Source organism: Hyperoodon ampullatus (genome assembly GCF_949752795.1).
Source record: "Hyperoodon ampullatus genome assembly, chromosome: 19".
NCBI classification, from domain to species: domain Eukaryota; kingdom Metazoa; phylum Chordata; class Mammalia; order Artiodactyla; family Ziphiidae; genus Hyperoodon; species Hyperoodon ampullatus.
Window position 1 is genome coordinate 12,479,623 of NC_136932.1, and position 22,341 is coordinate 12,501,963.

At 37.3% G+C, this 22,341-nt stretch overlaps 1 protein-coding gene across 3 annotated transcripts in view; it reads right to left on the minus strand.

Moving 5' to 3' along the window:
- Positions 1–22,341, minus strand: part of BPTF (bromodomain PHD finger transcription factor) — a gene marked incomplete at its 5' end in the record, with an annotated part of 142,575 nt that overhangs the window by 81,262 nt on the left and 38,972 nt on the right. For 2 of the 3 annotated variants that reach the window (XM_079725122.1, XM_079725120.1), the window contains 2 exons: positions 9,618–9,821; positions 13,063–13,286. In XM_079725122.1, coding sequence (XP_079581248.1) covers positions 9,618–9,821; positions 13,063–13,286 — 428 coding nt within the window. Of the gene's footprint in view, positions 1–8,875; positions 9,065–9,617; positions 9,822–13,062; positions 13,287–22,341 lie in introns of all 3 variants that reach the window. The other variant, XM_079725121.1, reaches the window with a different exon arrangement.

Genomic DNA, 22,341 nt, shown 5'->3' on the forward strand with positions numbered 1-22,341 from the left:
AGAGGCAGTGTGTTAAGAGGTACTGCCACACATTGTTGTAGGATTGTAAAATGGTGCAAACTGGATAAAAGGGAACTGACAATATCTAGAAAAATTACAGATGCATTTACTCTTAACCTAGCAATCCCATGTCCATAAATCTACCCTGAAATACACTGGCAAAAATACTAAATTACTTACTGATATTTACAGAGGTATTCACTGTAGCACTATTTATAATGGCAAAAGACCAGAAAAAACAAAATGCCCATCAATACATCACTGGCTGAATAAAAGGTGGTACATACAATAAAATATCATGCACCATAACAAGGACTGAGGAAATCATTATACCCACATATGAAATGATCTCAAGATTAAATGTAAAAAGAAAGATGCAGAACAGTACTTAGAGTATGCTAACTTCATATAAGAAAGGGAGAGAAATATGAATTTATGCACATATTTTGCTTTTCTATACGAAAAAAAAACAACACTAGAAGAATAACCAAAACTTAATAAAAATGGCTACCTGTAAGGGAAAGGAAGGAAATGGTTACCTAGAGAAGGAAGGGATGAAAGTGAAAATTCTCTGAATAGATAACAGTTACAAAGTTTGACTTTGGAATCATGTAAATGTTTTACATTTTTAAAAAATTCAAGTTAGAAATGCAGCCCCTAAAAACTGAAAGACAACAGCCTAATCGTGTATCAAATTGTTGGCATAACCACACAGAGAAAAAGATTATTTCAAGTGACTTTGGAACACGGAATTTTGACTATACATTCTTACTGGAAATATGGTATAAAGATAAAGAGCTGCAAAAAAATCTTAAATGCGGTTCAGCAGTCTTACCGTGAGCAATATTGGTATTATGAAATTATTATGCTATTTAAATCATTTCTTCTTATTACTATTATTAATGCGCATCAGGATATTAACAATAATTATAAAAATAATGGACATCTATAACAGGATAAAGCAAGTATATAATTAAGTTACTGTTGTTAGGAACTAAGGCATTCAGCATAAAGGAAAAGAGATACAAGTGTAAAAAAAGAAACTAAGTATGCAATCCTCAATCTGAATTTGAAATGTCAACATGAATTGGTTTTTTTCCTTCTCCAAAATACCTATTTCCTAACACTACCCAATAAAAAATCCTAGAGGCAGTGAGAGCCCAAGAGCAGTAAATATTCTTGGGCCCAGATGATGGTCTCTAAATATCATTCCCCACAAAAAGGAACCAGGGCTTCTTGCAGGAATTACTGATTCCAGGTCTGGGGTAAGAAATGTATAAGATAAGCCACATACATCTTATTCTGCCAAAAAGCAAAAAAGCAAAAGAGACTACTGGGGTCATACACAGCAAAAAGGACTCAAAAGCCAACATAAAGGGGCGCCTGAAAATCAATATAACCAAATTAATGATAACTACAACTGACTGAAACAAACTGCATACATAAAGACCCACGAGTTCAAACAGATACTTAAAATGAGAAAATCATGCCCCTCCCCCCAAAGTTCATAACTCAAAAATCACCACTGAAGGTAACTGGACACCAACTCCTGACTCTGAAAATCAGATTTTAAGAGAAATAATTAAGCATTTATTTCTGCTCTAATTATATTTCAAGGTATTCAAATAGACTTAGTTAATGAGGGAAAATTCTTTACAAAAGAATTCCAGTTAAAAAAATACTGAAAAAATTATAGAATTAGAAATCATATACTATAACTTCCAAATAGACAGCTGATTTTGAACTCACTGATCAATCTTAGAATTTGTAAAGGTAAAACATACAGACATCATGATGAGCCTTTTGATGCAATATGATGTGAAATACCCAGAACACAGCTTATGAAGTATTCTTGCCAAAAATAGTTGAAAATGAATTTAATCAAGCCTTTAGAACAAATTAAACACTAAGAAGAAGGAAAGAAAATCCTGGATGTGGGATATTCCACAGTAGGATATACTAGGATTCTTTAAAAAGTCAGGGAAGGGGAGAATGCTCTAGATTAAGAGACTCAGTAGATATAAAACCAAATGTCATGTCATGCGGGGATCTTATTTGGAGTTATTTAAAACACAGCCAATGTTTAAAATTTTTTTTTTTTTTTTTTTTTTTTTTTTGTGGTATGTGGGCCTCTCACTGTTGTGGCCTTTCCCATTGCGGAGCACAGGCTCCGGACACACAGGCTCAACGGCCATGGCTCACGGGCCCAGCCGCTCCGCGGCATGTGGGATCTTCCCGGACCGGGGCACAAACCCACATCCCCTGCATCGGCAGGTGGACTCTCAACCACTGCGCCACCAGGGAAGCCCTAAAAAAATTTTTTTAAGTGAGGAAATTTAAACTGACTGGATAGTAGATGATAGTAAGGAATTGCTGTCAATTTTATTAAAATGATAATGGCACTGTAATTATACAAGAAAATGTCCATATTCTTTAGAAATGTATGTAGGACTGATATAACATGATGTCTGGGATTTGCTTTAAAATACTGCAGTAGGGCTTCCTTGGTGGTGCAGTGGTTGAGAGTCTGCCTGCCGATGCAGGGGACACGGGTTCGTGCCCTGGTCCGGGAAGATCCCACATGCCGCGGAGCGGCTGGGCCTGTGAGCCATGGCCGCTGAGCCTGCGCGTCCGGAGCCTGTGCTCCGCAACGGGAGAGGCCATGACAGTGAGAGGCCCGCATACCGCAAAAAAATAAAAATAAAAAAAAATAAAATACTGCAGTAAGGAAGCAACCCAAATTCACATCATCAGGAAAGGGGATAAACTGTGGTATAGTTACACAGAGGAGTATTGTAATACAGTTAATGTGAAAGAACTCCAGCAACATACAACATTATATTAGTAATATAAAGCGAAAAGATTAAGTTCCCCGAAGTTATACTTAACACATACACTTAATAAGATACACTTAACACAACACACTTGCTACACAGTTTAAAACAACCAAAACAGAAATACATAGTTTTTAGCAAACCATGTAGATCAACTCAATGAAGCAACAGTTATGTGGGTTATACATCACTTTGACCTCTAGTATCAATAGTCTTAATTCTACTGGATTTCTGTTATAAAAAGGAAAGAAAATATTAGTGAACACAGGATTCAGGGTGACAATCACTTCAGGTAGGGTAGAAGGATGCAGGCGACGAGAACGGGGAGATGGCTCGATACAGGTGAGTTTCAAAGCAGGACTTAGACGTCTGTTTTGGGTGATAGGTTCCTAGGTGTTTATTTCATTAATAAAGATCATTTCAAACGTGAATGAATAAATGAAGGGGGACTATGCAATGACCAATGATGAGTGCAATTAACTAAGGATTATGATTTATCTAATAGTGTACACCTGGGGTCAAAGGGGAGCGATTTTTAAAAATTTGAGTCCTCCCCACTCAAAAAAGCAGTTAAAAAAAAAAGAAAAGCATGAGTAAAACTAGTATGACAAAATATTGATGATTTTCTAATCTAAGTGTTAAAATATGGGGGAGGGGTCACTATACTAGTCTCTTAACTTTTGTGCATGTTCATAATAAGAAAATTTTATATGAAAGATAGAAATGGCAAACTTAAAATCTGACAGCTGCAAACCAGTAATATAATCAACTAACTCATGTTGGAAAATGCATATATTTGGAAGAAAAGAAGTCTCACATGAATAGCATCAAATTCCTCACTAATCATTCCTTTCACATCTGTAGATCTAGTTTTGAAATGTGCTGTATTCTTAATTTATAACTGTCTAAAAATCATCTTCTCAAATAATGAAACAGTATATAGACATCCCCTCATTTATGAGCTCAGAATTCAGAGTGCATTTTCTCACAGAAGTATAATAAAAAGTGATTGGGTTCTAGACTAGCCCACAAAAAACTATTTCAGCATACAATACACCCCAAGTATGGTTTTAACCAAGACAATAACTCTGGGATAGGACTTAAGAGATTCCACCTAATCATATCTTAAAATACTTCATAGAAAAATAGGCAATCAATCCCATCCCAAGGTATTTTGATCTTAAAAAAAACTATTACCCCACTGAAAGCAAACTGAATTCAGAATCTATCCATTTAAATTTTCAAGGTGCTAACAACCTGAGGACTACCATAACTCATAATACATAGCTTTTTTGTTGACTTGTCCCAAGTTAATTTGCCTTAAGTTTTCCTCCATTTCAGTTGAGAGGAATCGTTCTAGAACTCTTTACATCGTTACTTCATTAGGATTAAGGAAATCTCAAGCATTTGCTTTAAAACACCACAAAGAGGGTATTACCTACCAATAGTCCTCACAGTTCAAATATTCTAGACTAGAAGCTAAAACCAAACACATTTAAAAGAATAAGAAACAAAAGAGTAATATTTAGCTGCAGAACCTCCAAAAGCCATTATCAATCAACTCAATGAGGTAAAAGTAAACGAGAAGCACATCAGTTCAGCATCCAGTATCAGCAGCCTCTTACATCCACTTAATTTCCTTATAATAAAATCCATACCTAAAGCAAAGTACTATCTTTTAAGATGTCATTATCCCAAAAAGTTAAGAAACAGGTTAAATTAATATGTTCTTATAGTTCAACTTCACAGATGTTAGACTTTCAATATGTCCATGGAAACACTTTCAAAGCAATTATAAATAGTTATGGAAATAAAGCCAGTTTTATCTACTGCTGCTATTTTCTTAGTCCCAGGCATTAAATCTAGAGGCATAACTTTAATACAACAAATGCTGTCTGCATTATATGTTTGAATACAAATTCTCAATAGTACATTTGAGGTTAAGATGCTAGAAAGACACATGCCCCTGTCTCTCCTTATATACTGAAAAACTGACAATCTGGTACAAAAGTTTCTAATCTAAAATCCAGAACAAAAGTGTAATTCTGAAATTGAGCTATTTGTTAACTAGAAAGAAGTTATACTGAATAATAAACAGTACACTTTCTATAAGGGGTCATTTTTGGCGACATAACCATTTTCATGAACTGAAGTGAAGTGTCTGGAATACAGATGCAGCGGGGGAAAATCTGAGGAACAGATATTCAGAGATTAACTTTTTTAAGTGATATCTATAAACATTTCCCAAAATATGGCCCAACTTTTCAGTTTAAACTTCAATCTCAGCCACATAAAATCTTTCTGAATCACACCCAATTTGAAATCATGAAATCTGCCTATTTTTCTTATGTTCTCACTCCTTTAGATTTTCAGACCACAGATTTATAATTTTTCCTTTGCATAATGTCATCTATCATAAGAAAATGATAGTGCTCTCTGACGGGACTTGACAAAATAAAGCTTGAAATAAATAAATATGCATATCCATATATATGTATACATATGTGTGTATATATTTCTAAAGAAATTCTAAAGTAGATATATTTTGAAAGAGATTTTAAATTCTCGGGTTATTTTTAAGTATCCTTCTATTCCAGAAAAGATATAAAATACAAACGCTAATCAAAAGAAAGCTGCTGTAGTTTAGTAGTATTATTAAAGATAAAGGACATTTCACAAAGGTAAAATTAATTCAACAATATAAAAATTATGTGCACCTAATAACACAGGCTCAAACTATATAATGCAAAAACTAAAAATATTTAAAAGATAAAAAGGCAACCCCACAGTAAATAGAAATAACTTAGAAGTATCTTGCATATGTTATAAAGCAGAAACTAACACACCATTATAAAGCAATTATACTCCAATAAAGAATATTATCTTGCATAGAGGGAAAAAAAATAGCAAACATATAGATTTCAACAACACAATTAAAACCCTGACCTAGTTGTTCTGTACTGCACCCCAAAACTAAAAATAGATATCCTCTTCGAGTGCATATGAGACAGTTTATCAACATTAACCAAATGCTGGACCACAAGACAAGCCTCAACAAATCTTAAAGGACATAAATCATGTACAGAATGTTCTCTGACTACAGTGTGTTAAACTAGAAATCAATAAAAAAGATAACTAGAAATCTCTAGGACTTCCCTGGTGGCGCAGTGGTTAAGAATCCGCCTGCCAATGCACGGGACATGGGTTCGAGCCCTAGTCCAGGAAGATCCCACACACCGCAGAACAACTAAGCCCATGCGCCACAACTACTGAGCCTGAGCTCTACAGCCTGGGAGCCACAACTACTGAGCAGCGTGTCACAACTACTGAAGCCTGCATGCCTAGAGCCTGTGCTCCACAACAAGAGAAGCCCGTGCACTGCAAGAAGAGTAGCCCCCACTCACCACAACTAGAGAAAGCCTGCACACAGCAATGAAGACCCAAAGCAGCCAAAAATTAATTAAATAATTAATTTTTAAAAAAAGGAAAATCTCTAAATGTTTGAGTATTAAACAGTATATTTCTAACTAAGCAATGGGTTAAAAAAAACACTTCATAATAGAAATTAGAAAGTATTTTAAACTGAATGATAAAGACAAAATAACACATTAAAGTTTGTGAGATGCAGCTACAGCAGTACATAGAGGGAAATTTATAGCCTTGACAACAGACATAGAAAATTAAAAATAATCAAAGCATCCATCTTAAGAAGCTAGAAGAAAAAAATAATAAAGAGGGTATGAGATATATCTATATGTATAACTGATTCACATTGTTATAAAGCAGAAACTAGTACACCATTGTAAAGCAATTATATTCCAATAAAGATGTTAAAAAAAAAAAAAAAAGAAGAGGGTATGAGAGGGACTTCCCTGGTGGTCCAGTGGTTAGGATTTTGCCTTCCAGTGCAGGGGGTGCAGGTTCAATCCCTGGTCAGGGAGCTAAGATCCCACATGCCTCATGGCCAAAAAACCAAAACATAAAACAGAAGCAATACTGTAACAAATTCAATAAAGACTTTAAAAATGGTCCACAACCAAAAAATAAAATAAAAAATAAAAAGAGGGTATGGGAAACTTCTGGAGGTGATGGATATGTTTATGTCATAGATTGTGTGGTGATGGTTTCACAGGTATATCTTTATCTCCAAACTCATCAAGTTGTATATATTAAATATGTACAGCTTTTTGTATATCAATTATACCTCAATAGAGTGGTTTTGAAAAAAGACAGGGAAGAAAAATTCACAAAAATGAAAAAAAATAAAAGGAATGAAATAAAAATAAGATAAAAAACGAGAAAAAATATAGAGAGGACAAACAAAGCCCAAAGTTATTTTTTTAAAGACTCATAAAAATTGTTAATAGTCTTATGAAATGATTAAGAGAAAACAGATAACCAATTTCTCGACTGAAAAAAGAGATCACTACAGATGCTATAAACATTTAAAACATAGGATGTTATTATGTCAATAAAATTTTAAATTTAAATGAAATGGTAGATTCCTAGAAAAATAAAATTTACTAAAACTGACACAAGAAAACACCAGAAAATATGAATAGCCTACTATCTACCAAAGAAATGAAATCTACAATTAATAACTTTCCCACAATGAAACTCCAGGACCAGAAGACTTTAGCAAACATTTAAGGAATAAATAACACCAACCCACAGAAACTCTTGCAGACAAAAGGAAAAGTGGGAACTTGTACCAACTCATTTTATGAGGCCAGCATAACCTAGGCATCAAATCCTGACATAGACATTATCACAGAAAGAAAATTGCAAGTCAATCTCATTCATGAAAGTTGACACAAAAATCCTAAACAAAATATTAAAAAATGAAATGCAACAATACATAAGAACAAGAACATATCACAACCAAGTGTATTTATTCCAGGAGTATGATGAGATTGGGTTAACATTTTTTAAAATATCAATGGAGAAACTTTTGCTTCCAGTCAGGATGGAGTAGAGGGACTGGACTTAGCCCAGCCAATGAAACAGCCACACACACACAAAAGATACCACTTGATAGAAAATGAACAAAAGAACTGACAGGCAAGTCTCAATAGAAGTTATCCAAATGACTAATATATAAATATATATATATATATAGGTGCACGCACGCACGCACGCACACACACACACACACACGAAAGGTGCTCAACATCCTTAGTCACCAGGGAACTACAAGTTCAAATCACAATAAGATATCCTTACATTCCTACCAGAATGGCTAAAATAAAGAGGGCGGGGGGAAAGGAAAGAACTATATGACATTCTTATAATACACAGAAAAACTCTTTAAGGATTTCCAATACAGTATTAACTATAATTATTGACTTTTGATAGGATTACCAGTATTTCTTTTCTTGTTTTGCTCATCTAAATTTTCTAATTTGTTTTTCAAAAATATACACACAGCTCATATAATAAAAAATTTTTTTTTCACTTTTAAAAAAGGCAAAAGGAAAGGCATAATAACATTCTTGGTGTGATATAACTTATTTTGAGTATAATTTTAATTTTAAAAAGCTTAAAATATTTATTACTGGTTAACTTACATTTTCACGTCAAAATATATTGTGACAATGGTTTTCTATTATAACATTATGGTTTGAGATGTTGTTAAAAAAAACTTACATGACCACATGCAAACATAAAATTAATCTGTTAGTACATACAGAATTGGAATGGTCAAATCATTCAACACTGAGCCATTAGTATGTGAGTACTTAAAACCAAAATATCTGCCACTATGGTCTGGTGATAAAATATAAAAATAAGTCTATTAGACAAAAACAGCTAAATGAACTTTAAAAAGCATGAAGATTATGATGAGTTTCAAGCACTAAATGCAAGAACATCTGTCAAACTCCAAATGTTAGGTGACAACTTAGCAATCAGGGATGGCACTTATGTAAGCAAGCAGCATGAATGAACACATACTTTAAAGTTTTAGGTGACATTCAGCTTTTACTACTAAAGGGAAGGATTTCCCCCCCATTACAGAGGCATTGATACACTGCCCTCTGTACCTGGCACATCCTGGGGGAGCTCAGATGCCACCTTCTTCTCTGCCATGTTGCTGCTATCATGGGTTTCTGAGAGACACCCCACGGGACTCCTCCCTTCAGAGGGACTAGTCTCTTCTGAAGAAGCATTTGTTGTGTTGTCGCCAAGATTTGCTGACACAGAGTTACCTTTATCCCCAACTTCTGTTGGCTCTACAGTAAAATGCACAACAAAACTTTAAAGATATCCTTTAAAATTGCTTTAGGACAAATGGCCACATTCAGTCAACTACTAAAAATGAATGATCACCAAAAAACCTGGCTTCTATTCGATGGCCATTTTGAAGCAATTAGATTCTGGGATAATTCTGCAGCAGGTAATCCAAAGGGTATTTAAGAATATTTGATATATTAAGAATGTTTAAGTAGTTAACATAAAAAGGAACGTATTATATCACATACAAAAGTGTATATTCTGTTATAAAAACACTGATTTTCACCAACAAATCTTATAGAGAAATGGCACCTTATTAAGAAGTATAAATAGAGATATGGGTATAACATTATAGCAAATCCACCAATATATAAAACTCATTACAATGACTGTACATGTTATAAGGAGGAAGGGTATCCTAATCTCTTCAGAAATGTAAAATTAAATAGCTGTTTGCAATAAAAAAGATTCATTTTCATTTTGCAAGTAAAACTGGAGTTTTCATAAATAACACTGATGAAATATTTCTTTTTAACCAAATAATGTTTTTACCCTCAGATTTTCCTTGCTCAGGATCATCTGGTGTTTTGTCATCACTGTCTTTTTCAAGACTCTGGTCTTCAAACTCCTCTCTGCTTTTCTCAGCATCTTTGGAGTTATTATTCTCAGTCTCATTCTTCTCCTTTTCTATTTCTTCTGGACTTTTAACAATATCAATGTCTCCTTTTTTGGCTCTTATAGTTTCCAAAATTTCTTCTGTAATAAAACAAATAAAAAATTATGTTTCCATATATACCAAGTATAAAAGTACTACAAATGCCACTTAAGAGTTTCAATACAAGTTACTAAAGATAAATTTGCTAAAAGCATTAAGAACTATGAAATAAGGATCAAGATTACCAGTAACATTTTGATGTTTAGAGAACTCAATCGATTTGGTTATCTTCACTTCTAGAAAATACATGCTAATATAGGCTCTAATTTCTTTTTTAAAAAAGAAAGAAAAATTAGTCTATCTTTTAAAATTGAGATTGATATAGATTACTGTGATATCCTCTGCCATAGGAGAAAACCTGTTAAGCTGACACAGACCCACAGTCTGGGCAGTGTGGTACAGTAACAAAAACCTAGAGACCCAGGACCTAGCACAGATCTGACCTGAATTAACTACGTGAGCCTGGGGGTAGGCTACTAAATCTTCAGGCCTCCACTGTAAAATGAGAAAACAGAGCCCCATTTGGAAACATTTCTTTCTGAAGTCCCATAACTTTCTGCAAGTCACTAAACCCCTAATGGCTCTAATTTTCTTTCAACTTGGGTGGAGTGATACTACAGCACGGGTGCAGACCACAAGTTATATCAGCATAGACTCCTGTATATTAATAATATTCTTTGGGTTATGATCCAATACTATCATTTTTACTTTGTTGCTCAAATCGGTCCAGCTTTTGGCCATTGGGAGCTTTTCCGGGTAAGTCCTGTATCCTTTAAACACATGAGTCCTATATCCTTTAAACACACTTCCTTCCCTCCTTCCTTCCTTCTGTGCTTCCTTACTTTCCAGCACTGCAAGATATTCCAGACTCTGTATTTTCTCTGCCCCAGCCCTAGAATTCTCAAGGAGTCTCGATTCTTTTTTTAATTGGAGAATGAGATTTTTTTTTTTTCCGGTACGCGGGCCTCTCACTGCTGTGGCCTCTCCCGCTGCGGAGCACAGGCTCAGGACGCACAGGCTCAGCGGCCATGGCTCACGGGCCCAGCCGCTCCGCAGCACGTGGGATCTTCCCGGACCGGGGCACGAACCCGCATCCCCTGCATCGGCAGGCGGACTCCCAACCACTGCGCCACCAGGGAACCCCTGGAGAATGAGATTTAGAAGTCGTGATCTGGGGCTTCCCTGGTGGCACAGTGGTTGAGAATCTGCCTGCTAATGCAGGGGACACGGGTTCAAGCCCTGGTCTGGGAGGATCCCACGTGCTGCAGAGCAACTAGGCCCGTGAGCCACAACTACTGAGCCTGTGCGTCTGGAGCCTGTGCTCTGCAACAGAGAGGCCGCGATAGTGAGATGCCCACGCACCGCAATGAAGAGTGGCCCCCGTTTGCCGCAACTAGAGAAAGCCCTCGCACAGAAACGAAGACGCAACACAGCAAAAATTAATTAATTAATTAATAAACTCCTACCCCCAACATCTTAAAAAGAAAAGAAGTCGTGATCTGGGCACTATGTGTACTTGGTACTACTGGGGCACCAACAGACCTAGAAAATGTATATATGTACACTAACCTATGTATATATACATCTTTATTGTTTCTGTATCTATCTGTGTGTGGCAGGGGGTACGTGTGTGGTTCATTCAAGCACTGCTCTCTTGTTTTTTTGTAACTTCTCTGACAGAAGTTCTGTTTTCATTACAACATATTTATTTGGTCAATCCTGTTATACACAGTAAACCAGTTTCAGAATTGTTAAACTGTACTCTCATGAGAAATAAATCTACCAACTAGAGTACAACGTTTGTAAACAAGAAGAAACATCTTTAATGCCAATGCCATGCACCCATGGTACTTCTTTATGGATTTTTTAATTTCCTTGTTTACATTTCCTTTCTTTAAATGTTCTCTACCTTCACTTTCATCAATATTTCCTAAATTGTAGGTTTCCTAGGATTAGAAAAACCTTGTAAAGTCATCACTGAAAAACACTGACCTCTCTGGTAAAGTGATTAAATTGAGGCAGTTGGAGTTAATTCCTTACTCTCGCTCACCTTCTCTACTCCTAATTCCTGTAAGAATTCTAAGCCAATGATTATATGAACATCTAAGGACATGTGTAGAACAACAATTTCAAACAGAGGAATCCTAATTGGTATAGTTTCTGTCTTCTTCGTCATCCAAGTCACCCCGGATCCTTTTTTACATCGTTTCCTTATATCCTTTTACCTATGTATACATCTATACTGTTTTCAGTTCCTATTTCCCCAAGCTGCATTTACTCTTGCTAAGTACACTAAACCTATCAATGGAAGTATCTCAATCACTCTTTTTTAAAGAATTTTTATTTAGAAAAAGAAAATTTATAAACCAATTACTTGCTTTTCTTAGAGCCATATTATTTCTTACTTTCAAACATAGCTCCCCCTTGATCTTCAACTGCCAGCTTTTCCAAACCAAAATGTTACACGTTCATCCCAACTTCCCTCATGCCATTTAATGGGGATTAAACTTTTTTTTTTAAACCTACAAATTAGATCATCTAAATTAGATAAAAAGCACAGGTAGGATGACCAAAGATCTCTGATTTTCTATAAAGGTTCTAATTTCAAATATTCTATCTTGTTGCCTACTCTATCAAGTATACAAATATTTATCAGTCTATATGTCCGTATTTTCAGTTCAAAACCTATGGCACTCATAGCCGTAAGAAAAATAGACCAAAAAGGTCAGGGGGAGAAAAAAACATTAAGGGATGAAAGAAAAAATAATCAGTTTAGGTTGTATCTGATCTATAATAAATACGCATATTCTATAAACATGTATATGTTTATATACTCTGCAGGAATATTTCAAAATTAAACAAAGAATTAACCTACCAAACTTTAAAAACCATCTCCTCTCAGAAAAATGTATTCCAAAAATAAACTTCCTTCAAATTAAAAGTTTATTAGAAAAAAAGCAAAGAGTAAATTTTAAAGGAATACCATTTCTCATAATTAAAAATAGGACTCCCTAAAAGATTTATTAATAAAATTCTTGAATTAAAGAAACAAACAAATATAATTTGGGGAATATCAGTAATGAGCAAGGCAAGGTACAAAACACTAAAATGCATAGGATCCCTAATTTATGTTAGGATGAACAAGGTTCTCTTGAGAAAATGAAATATAGAGAATTAAAATAAAATAACCATACTTGAAAATTTTAATATATTTTCATATTTTGTAGTGATTTCATACCAAGAAATGTAACAAAAAGTAAAATAAGAAAATTTCCCTCTCACCATTAGCTGCCGCCAGAAAGGATTTATTACTGCCCCGAGCCTTATTGGTCAGGTCTTCAGTTATGTCCATGTGCCGGTGGATTTCTTCACGCATTTCTTCTAGAATTTTGCAGAGTTCTGCTTCCCAGTAATCTTTGTCTAGACAGTCAATTAATTCTGCAAGCTGGACCTTTGTGCTGTAGTACCAAATTTTCTTTTCATTTTCATTTTCTGTATCTTCTTCTCTGTTTAAAAAAAGCACAAAAACATTTTGATGTTAGACAAAATGGCACTTACCTGACAATTTTATCTATCCAGTGGAAGTTAATACACACAAATATTGTGCATTAAAGCTCAGTATATTTGCTCATAAGAGATCCTGTCAAGTTTCATTCAAACTCAAGGTACTCATTTTATTTGAACCTCTAATTATTTTGATTTCCTAGCCCATAGCAGCTTAGGATAAAATAATTTGCTTGTAGTAGTGGCAAGAGAGGAATTAGTATAGCAGCAAAGAAAGATATCTAAAAACATGGCATGCAGAAACAGGACCTTAAAATTCAGAGCGTGTGAGTACTTGGTGGAGGACAGTCTTGGTTACACTTCAATCAACTTTAAGCTCATCACTGTAACAATACGAGGAGCAGAACTTTAACCAAAAATATTTAAACTATGTTCAGTACTTGGCACGTACAGAGCAGGTTCACATTACAGTATAGTTTAGAAACATTTCCATCCAAATGGTGTAAATGCTCTGCTAAATTCTGGTCCCTGAAGGAGTCATCTCAATCGAGTAACAATGCCTCATCTCTCTTTCTTGATGGACAATCAAAGCTCAAACTGGAGAGAAGAGCACAGCAGCTTCTTTTCCTGCTTAAATCTCTCTGAAGATGCCAGTCACTTGTAATGGAGGTGGAGACTTCAACACTAATAACTAAAAACACAAGGCAAATTAATGTCTAGGACCAGACTTCGAGAAACATATGTGACTCAGTTCTTCTCTCATTCAGAAAAATTCAGGAGAGTGTGTGAGGTACCTAACAAGGAAGAGTCTAACATTCCTGTCTGCTCAAAGGTAAACTCACGAAGCTGAAAGAAGAGCACCTTAAGAAAGATATGGCTTTAAATGAGATATGTGAACGTGGACAAGACACAACTCCTCTGAGCCTCTGAGACATTTTATTCACCCCACTGGTAAAATGGGGATAACAGTACCTGTCTTGAGGGACCCTGTAAGATATTATAAGGTAAATAAAGGTATTATAATAAGGCATCTATCATAGTGTCTGGAAAACATCATTAGTGATCAATAAATAGAAAATATTATTGTTACTAGTAAGGTAGTAAATAAATTAAAATGTAGCAGAATTCCAGGAACGAGACATTCAATAATTCTGAAGAAGGGATATATTAAATCATGGATAAATAAAAGGATATCAAAATTATCAAACATTTTAAAGAAAAAGAGAGTAATAAAGGGTCCCTGTTTTCCTTCTTTCAAATCAGCATCTGCTGACATATGATATTAATATATTTCTGTTAGAAGCTTTTTACAAAAATTTCTGAAAATCATTTTTTTAAGCTACTCTAGATTTCACTCTACAGTGGGTATTTCTACTGACTTTTTATGACTGAGTGGTAACAATGGTCTACTCCAATTTAAAATGTTAAAGATGTCAGAATCCTCTAAATAAAAAGATTAACAGGGGGCTTCCCTGGTGGCGCAGTGGTTAAGAATCCGCCTGCCAATGCAGGGGACATGGGTTCGAGCCCTGGTCTGGAAAGATCCCAAATGCCGTGGAGTGGCTGAGCCCGTGTGCCACAAGTACTGAGCCTGCATTCTAGAGCCCGCGAGCCACAACTACTGAGCCCATGTACCACAATTACTGAAGCCCGTGCGCCTAGAGCCTGAGCTCTGCAACAAGAGAAGCCACCACAATGAGAAGCCCACGCACCGCGACGAAGAGTAGCCTGCCCTCGCCGCAACTAGAGAAAGCCGCACGCAGCAACAAAAACCCAATGCAGCCAAAAATAAATAATAAATAAATAAAAAGTACATAGTGAGCTTTGACGGAGCACAAGAGTTACAGGACAGCCTAATTCTTTGTTTTCTAAGATTTCAATCTTAAGGATTTTTCCTCTGTTTAAAGATATCAAATTCTTTCCTTGTTTGCTTTTGTCCTCTTGATTCAGAAATATCTACAAATTTCAATGGAACAAGAAAAACATTCTACATAAAAACGTTTTTTGGGTAGAAAACAATTTATATGCATAAGATTTCTACATGAAAGTGAGATGCTATGGGAACAAATTTAATTAAATGGACATTCTGTCCAATTTTTCAAGCAACTCACAGGCTACTGAAAGCATCCTTATCAGCTGACTGACTTAGCCCATGCTGGCATCTGCATCATTTCCATCTTAACAGAGAACACTTAATCTTAATTTTAATCTTAATTTCCATCTTAACAGAGAATTCACAACTTCATATGGTGGTGGGCCATTCTAGATTGGAACTGCTCTGTTAGAAAGTTTTTTCCTTTTACGAGATGACACACACCTAGTGTTTCCACCAATCCATCCTGATTCTGCCTGCTAGAATTCTCTGAAATAAACCTAACACCTCCTCCACACACAGTCCTTCAACTCTTTCACAACATCTATAATTTTACCCCATTTTTTTCTTTTCAGGCCAAACATGCTCAAATACTTTATTCCTCATACAGCATGTTTTCCAGTCGTCACTACCCTGATATTCTTCCCCTAAATGTACAGTTCTGTCAATGTCCCTCTAAAAACAGCTCTATTTGGGGACTTCCCTGGTGGTCCAGTGGTTAAGAATCCGCCTTCCAATGCAAGGGACACGGGTTCAATCCCTGATTGGGGAACTAAGATCCCACATGAAGCGGGCAACTATGCCCGCGCCCACAACTACTGAGCCCGCATGCCGCAACTACAGAGCCCATGCACTCTGGAGCCCGCATGCCACAACTAGAGAGAAGCCCACAAGATGCAACGAAAGATCCCACATGCCGCAACTAAGACCTGACGCAGCCAAAAATATATATTAAAAAAAAAAAGTAAAAATAGCTCTATTTTTTATTCTGCTCATCAAAGATAATACTCAACAATGACCTTTTTTTTTCTTCTTGAAGCTACAGAAGGATAAATTCATCAAAAGCATAAAGTAGCAAAACTGAGTGAACAATAACAGCTAATGCTTTCAAAGAAGTTTTAATATTGATATACTTGGGCACATTTACACAGTTTATATAACCAAGATTATTTGTTCTAATTGTAAAAGTGACAACTGCTTTCCTAGATGAATATACATCACTTTGTAAGTAACCTTTGTTCATGGGGTTAGAATTTGGTTTCTACAGAAGCTCTGTCTCCACAACGTTCCTTCTGCACACCCAAACTGGCCTGGCTTCCCTGAAGTCACTGCTCAGCTCAAGGAGTTGACAGGGTGGCAGGGGAGGACAGAATGGAATGAAAACATGGGCCAAAAATACAATTAACAGCAAACTTACAGATTATATGCCTACATTTTAAAGTCTGTTTGGCTTTTACTTAGGCAAGATAAGTAAGAGGTTAATGACTAACAGTACGTTTTGAGTTTCATTTCTAAACAAACCCACAGAAACTAAGAGTGAGGAACGCTAGTGTGGTGGGTTGACAGAAAGGTATGTCCACCTGAAACCGTAGAATGTGACTTTTTTTGGAAATACGGTCTTTGCAGATGTAATTAGCTAAGGATCTTGAGATGAAATCATTCTGGATTTAGGGTGAGCCCTAAATCAAATGACTGCTATCCTTACAAGAGGAGGAGATGATTCAAAGAGACACGTGGAGAAGGTGATGTGAAGGTGGAAGCAGAGATTCGAGTCATGTGCCTTTGCCTATGAGCCAGGAGACGCCAAGGAAGGCCAGCAACCACCAGAAGCCAGGAGACAGGCATGGAACAGAGTCTCTCTGAGCCTCCAGAAAGAAACAATCCTGCTGACACTGGTTTCAAACTTCTAGCTGCCAGAATCGTGAGAGAATAAACTCCTGTTGCTTTAAACAACTCATTTTATGGTCAATTTGTTATGGCAGCCCTAGGAAACTAAAACAGATTTTGATTTCATGTTTTTTTTAAATGATTTAATTTTTTAACTTTTTTTTTGGCTGCATTGGGTCTTTGTTGCTGCACATGGGCTTTCTCTAGTTGTGGCGAGCGGGGGCTACTCTTCATTGTGGTGCACAGGCTTCTCACTGCAGTGGCTTCTCTTTGTTGCAGAGCATGGGCTCTAGGCACGCGGGCTTCAGTAGCTGTGGCTCGCGGGCTCTAGAGCGCAGGCTCAGTAGCTGTGGCATGAGGGCTTCAGTAGTTGTGGCACACGGGCCCAGTAGTTGTGGCTCGCGGGCTCCAGAGCGCAAGCTCAGTAGTTGTGGCATGCAGGCTTCGTAGTTGTGGTCCACGGGCTCCAGAGCACGGGCTCAGTAGTTGTGGCACGCGGGCTCAGCAGCTGTGGCTCACGGGCTCTAGAGTGCAAGCTCAGTAGTTGTGGCATGCAGGCTTCGTAGTTGTGGTCCAAGGGCTCTAGAGCACGGGCTCAATAGTTGTGGCACGCGGGCTCAGCAGTTGTGGCTCGTGGGCTCTAGAGCGCGGGCTCAGTAGTTGTGGCATGCAGCCTTCAGTAATTGTGGCACGCAGGCTCAGTAGTTGAGGCTCGCGGGCTCTAGAGCGCAGGCTCAGTAGTTGTGGCATGCAGCCTTCAGTAGTTGTGGCACACAGGCTCAGTAGTTGTGGCTTGTGGGCTCTAGACCGCAGGCTCAGTAGTTGTGGCACACAGGCTTAGCTGCTCCACGGCATGTAGGATCTTCCCAGACCAGGCTCGAACCCGTGTCCCCTGCATTGGCAGGCGGATTCTTAACCACTGGGCAACCAGGAAAGTCCCCTAAAACAAATTTTTGATACTGGGAAAGGAAGTGCTGCTATAACAGATACTTAAAAACGTGGGAGTGGCTTAGGAACTGGGAAATGGGAAAAGGCTGGAAGAATTTTGAGGCACTTGACAGAAAAGGCCTAGACTTTCTTGAAGAGACAGAGGTTGGCAGAGATTGGAATTATGCTGCCAGCAAGCCAAGGAACACTTGGGGCACTAGAAGCTGGAAAGGGCAAGGAAAATAATTCTTTCCTAGAGCCTTTGGAGGGAGTGGACCCACTAACACCTTGATTTTTTACTTCTAGCCTCCATAACTGTGAGTAAATTAATCTCTCACTTTGCCTTGTTACAGCAGCCACAGGAAACGAATGCGGTTCAGGAGTCAGAGATTAAAGGCAGCCCAAGGAGGTTAAAAGCACACATTCTGGAGTCACAATGCCTGGGACTGAATTCTGATTCTGCCACTTACTAGTTGTATGATACTGGATAAATTACTTAACCTCTCTCTTGCCTCAACTTCTCCATCTGAAAAATGGGGTGACAGTACTTACATCAAAATGCTGTTGTGAGGATTAAGCAAGTTAAAACATATAAAGTGCTTCGAACACTGACAGCACGTAGTGGGTGCAATCTGCAGGGTTGCTATTATGTTCTTCATCTGATGAAGTATATGATATTTACCTTAAAGTAAATAATTACAAGTTTAATGGGTGTTTTTAAAAAAAGATGTGTTTCACAGTGCAAGAGGGAGAGAAATTCAGGGGAAAAAGCCCTAGGAAATGGCATAAATAGGCTGACTTGAAGGATAAGTTAGTTGAAACACTTTGCGAGTTTTTAGTTTGCTTTTTATTGATTTTGTTTTGGGTGGTGGGAAGCAAAAGAAATAAATACACAAAATTAGGGATCTGTGAACTTTCTGTTAAGAGCAAATGGAAGTATGTAATTGAAAGGTTTTTCAACTTGGGGGGAAAAGACCTGATCAGAATGGCTGTTTTAAAAATAATCCAGCTATGGGCATTTCCCTGGTGGTCCAGTGGCTAAGACTCCACGCTCCCAATGCAGAGGGCCCAGGTTCAATCCCTGGTCGGGGAACTAGATCCCACATGCTGCAACTAAGAGTTCGCATGCCGCAACTAAATGATCCCGCGTGCTACAACAAAGACCTGATGCAGCCAAAATAAATAAATATTTTTTAAAAAAATAATAATCCAGCTATGGAACAGAGAACAGAATTGGGGAGCTACCCATACACCAGTTTGGAGACTACTAAACTAGTCTAATCAAGATGATGTTGACAGTGAGAATGGAGAGAAATGGATTCAATATTTAAGAGGTAATTAAAAGGTGTAACAAACAACATAAGACAAAAGACTATTCCCAGGTTTCTAGCTTGAGCAGCCAGTAGAATGGTGATCCCATTTACTAAGATGGCAACACTGAATGAAGGGTACGTAATGGGGGCAAGTGATGCATGTAGTGTTAGACATGTTGTATCTGAGGTGCCTGCTATGTGGACTTGCCCAGGAGGCTGCTGGTATGCAAAACTGGACACAGGCAGAAGGATTACAGGCGTAGGTCTGATGGCAACTGAGTCAGCGAGTAAATAGGTGGCTTATGGCTAGAATGTGGAGGTGCAGGTGGAAAGCTGTACAGGTTAAAAAGCATAAATTAGTTCATCTGGAAAATGAAACAATGCAGAGTTTTAAAATGCTGTGTTCAAGGTAATTTTATTCAGAACAGACAGTGACAGGAAACGGTGCTCGTCTAATCTGGCAGTTCCTATTTTACTAGAAGTCCCAATTTGAGAGCAAAGGATTGATAGAATGAAAGCAATATTTAAGAAAGACTGGCCCTCTTACATAACAGGTTGAAACTGATCTCTAAATTGTTTGCTCAGTAAGTATCCTGGTTCCTCAGGCAGACTATAAACTGATGTGTAAGAACTTTTCTTTTAATCCCTAACCTATTCAAATAACATATTTTTAAATGAGTATTAAACAAATAAAAGCAATAAGAAGAAAAAAGTTTCTATAAACTATTAGCACTACAATTAAAAAGTGTTCACTGCCCCAGACTTTGTTTTAGACATAACCCTCTTGGGCAGTAAGTCCACTGATTTATCAGTTTAAGCTTCTGGACTTCCAGGGAAAACATATACCAGATCTCCACATAACATAAGCTGAGCAATTTACATGGTTTCAAAACTTTCATCAGGAGTCCACATATCATCTACCACAAGGGGGCGCTTAAACGGAAATTGTTTTGATCTAAATTTTTTAAGGATGTAAAATCTTTCACATTTACTCAAATTATTCACAAGGAACAACTGTTATTAACAATGATATTTAGGGACTTTCCTGGTGGTGCTCCGAATGCAGGGGGCCTGGGTTCCATCCCTGGTCAGGGAACTAGATCCCACGTGCATGCTGCAACTAAGAGTTCACATACCACAAATAAGGAGCCCACATACTGCAACTAAGGAGCTGGTGAGCCACAACTAAGACCCAGCGCAACCAAATAAATAAATAAATATTTTTAAAAATTGAAAAAATCTTTGTATCTGACTTTTTACAAAGAAGATAGTCAAAATGTCACAACACATGAAAAAAAGTATCATACTTGTTCATCTGAGATTTTCATTAAATTCCGTGTACTTTATTATGCAATAAGAAAGGCAATTTGAGAGATTATGACTAAAGCTTTTAAAGCAAATAAATGTAAGTGAATAGTTTCCCTGACAAACATGTAATTTAAAGAATTTGTGCAATTTAGAAAAGTAGATTATTTCATTTCATTGGTAATGTACCACAAATCCATGCATGGGTACCTTCTTAAGTCCTTTCACTCCTGTAATTTTAAAGCTTTGCACCTATTTAACCACATTCAAAAGGTCTTCTCTTCTACTTGTCTGAGTGTTGTTTTATATACTGATATTGAATTATCAAGAAACAGAACTTTTTTGAAACACCACTTAATTTATGCCATATTTTCTAAAAATGCCTGTGTTTCAAATTTATAAGATCTCAGAAAAACCCAGTCCCAATAGAGCCCAAACCATTATACTATCTTTCTCCCCCCAGTTATAAGCATTGCTTTTAACAGCTAAAACAAGGCAAATTGCAGACTTCTCAAGATGATGGCTTGGAAACTAGACTACAGTATAAAATTAGTTATTGAAAATATTCTTGGGAGTTCCCTGGCAGTCCAGTGGTTAGGACTCCACGCTTTCACTGCCATGGCCCGGATTCAATCCCTGGTCAGGGAACTAAGATCCTGCAAGCCACATAGTGTGGTCAAAAAAAAAGAAAAGAAGAAACAAGAAAAGAGAATATTCTTATAAATAGGTCCTGAAAAAAAAATTCTAGGTCCTACTTCCTAATAGCCATAGAGTCTTGGGCAAGTCCTAGAGCAAGTTATTTAACTTCTCTGAGTTTAGTTCTTCATCTATAAAATGTACAAAAATAGTACCCACATTACTGGGTTGTTGTGAGGGTTAATGAAAAAATGTACATATAAAATGCTTATTAGAAAACTGTAAGGCACACATTATTCTAAGTGAAAGAACTGAGATACAAAATAACATTATATGTTTCTTTTTATATGAAATGTTTAGAAAACGCAAATTTATACAAACAACAGAGTGATTTTCTAAGGCTGAGAATGGGAGTAAGATTAACTGCAAACAGATATGAGACCACTTTCAGAATGACTGAAATGTGGAGTAACCAACCACTTGGATTTGTCTCGAAGAAAATGTTTCCTGGGATGTGGGACTTTCAGTGTTAATTTACTAAAATTACAGAACTGTACATCTACAACAATAGAATTTTATAATACATAAATTAATAAACAGTTCAGGGAATTCCCTGGTGGTCCAGGGGTTAGGACCCTGTGCTTCCACTGCAGGGGGCACAGGTTCGATCCCTGGTCGGGGAACTAAGATCCCGCAAACAGCACAGCACGGCCAAAAACAAAAAAACAAAAAAAACCCAGTTCAATAAAGCTGTTAAAGTAAATATCAGAATAATAAAAATACTAGGTATACTTCACAAATAGTATCTTGATTACTAAAGTAAACATACAGGGGCTTCCCTGGTGGCGCAGTGGTTGGGAATCCGCCTGCCAATGCAGGGGACACTGGCTCAAGCCCTGGTCCAGGAGGATCCCACATGTCGTGGAGCAACTGGGCCTGTGTGCCACAACTGCTGAGCCTGCGCTCTGGAGCCCACGAGCCACAGCTGCTGAGCCCACCTGCCGCAGCTGCTGAGGCCCACGCGCCTAGAGCCTGTGCTCTGCAACAAGAGAAGCCACCACAATGAGAAGCCCGCGCACCGCAACAAAGAGTAGACCCCGCTCCCCGCAACTAGAG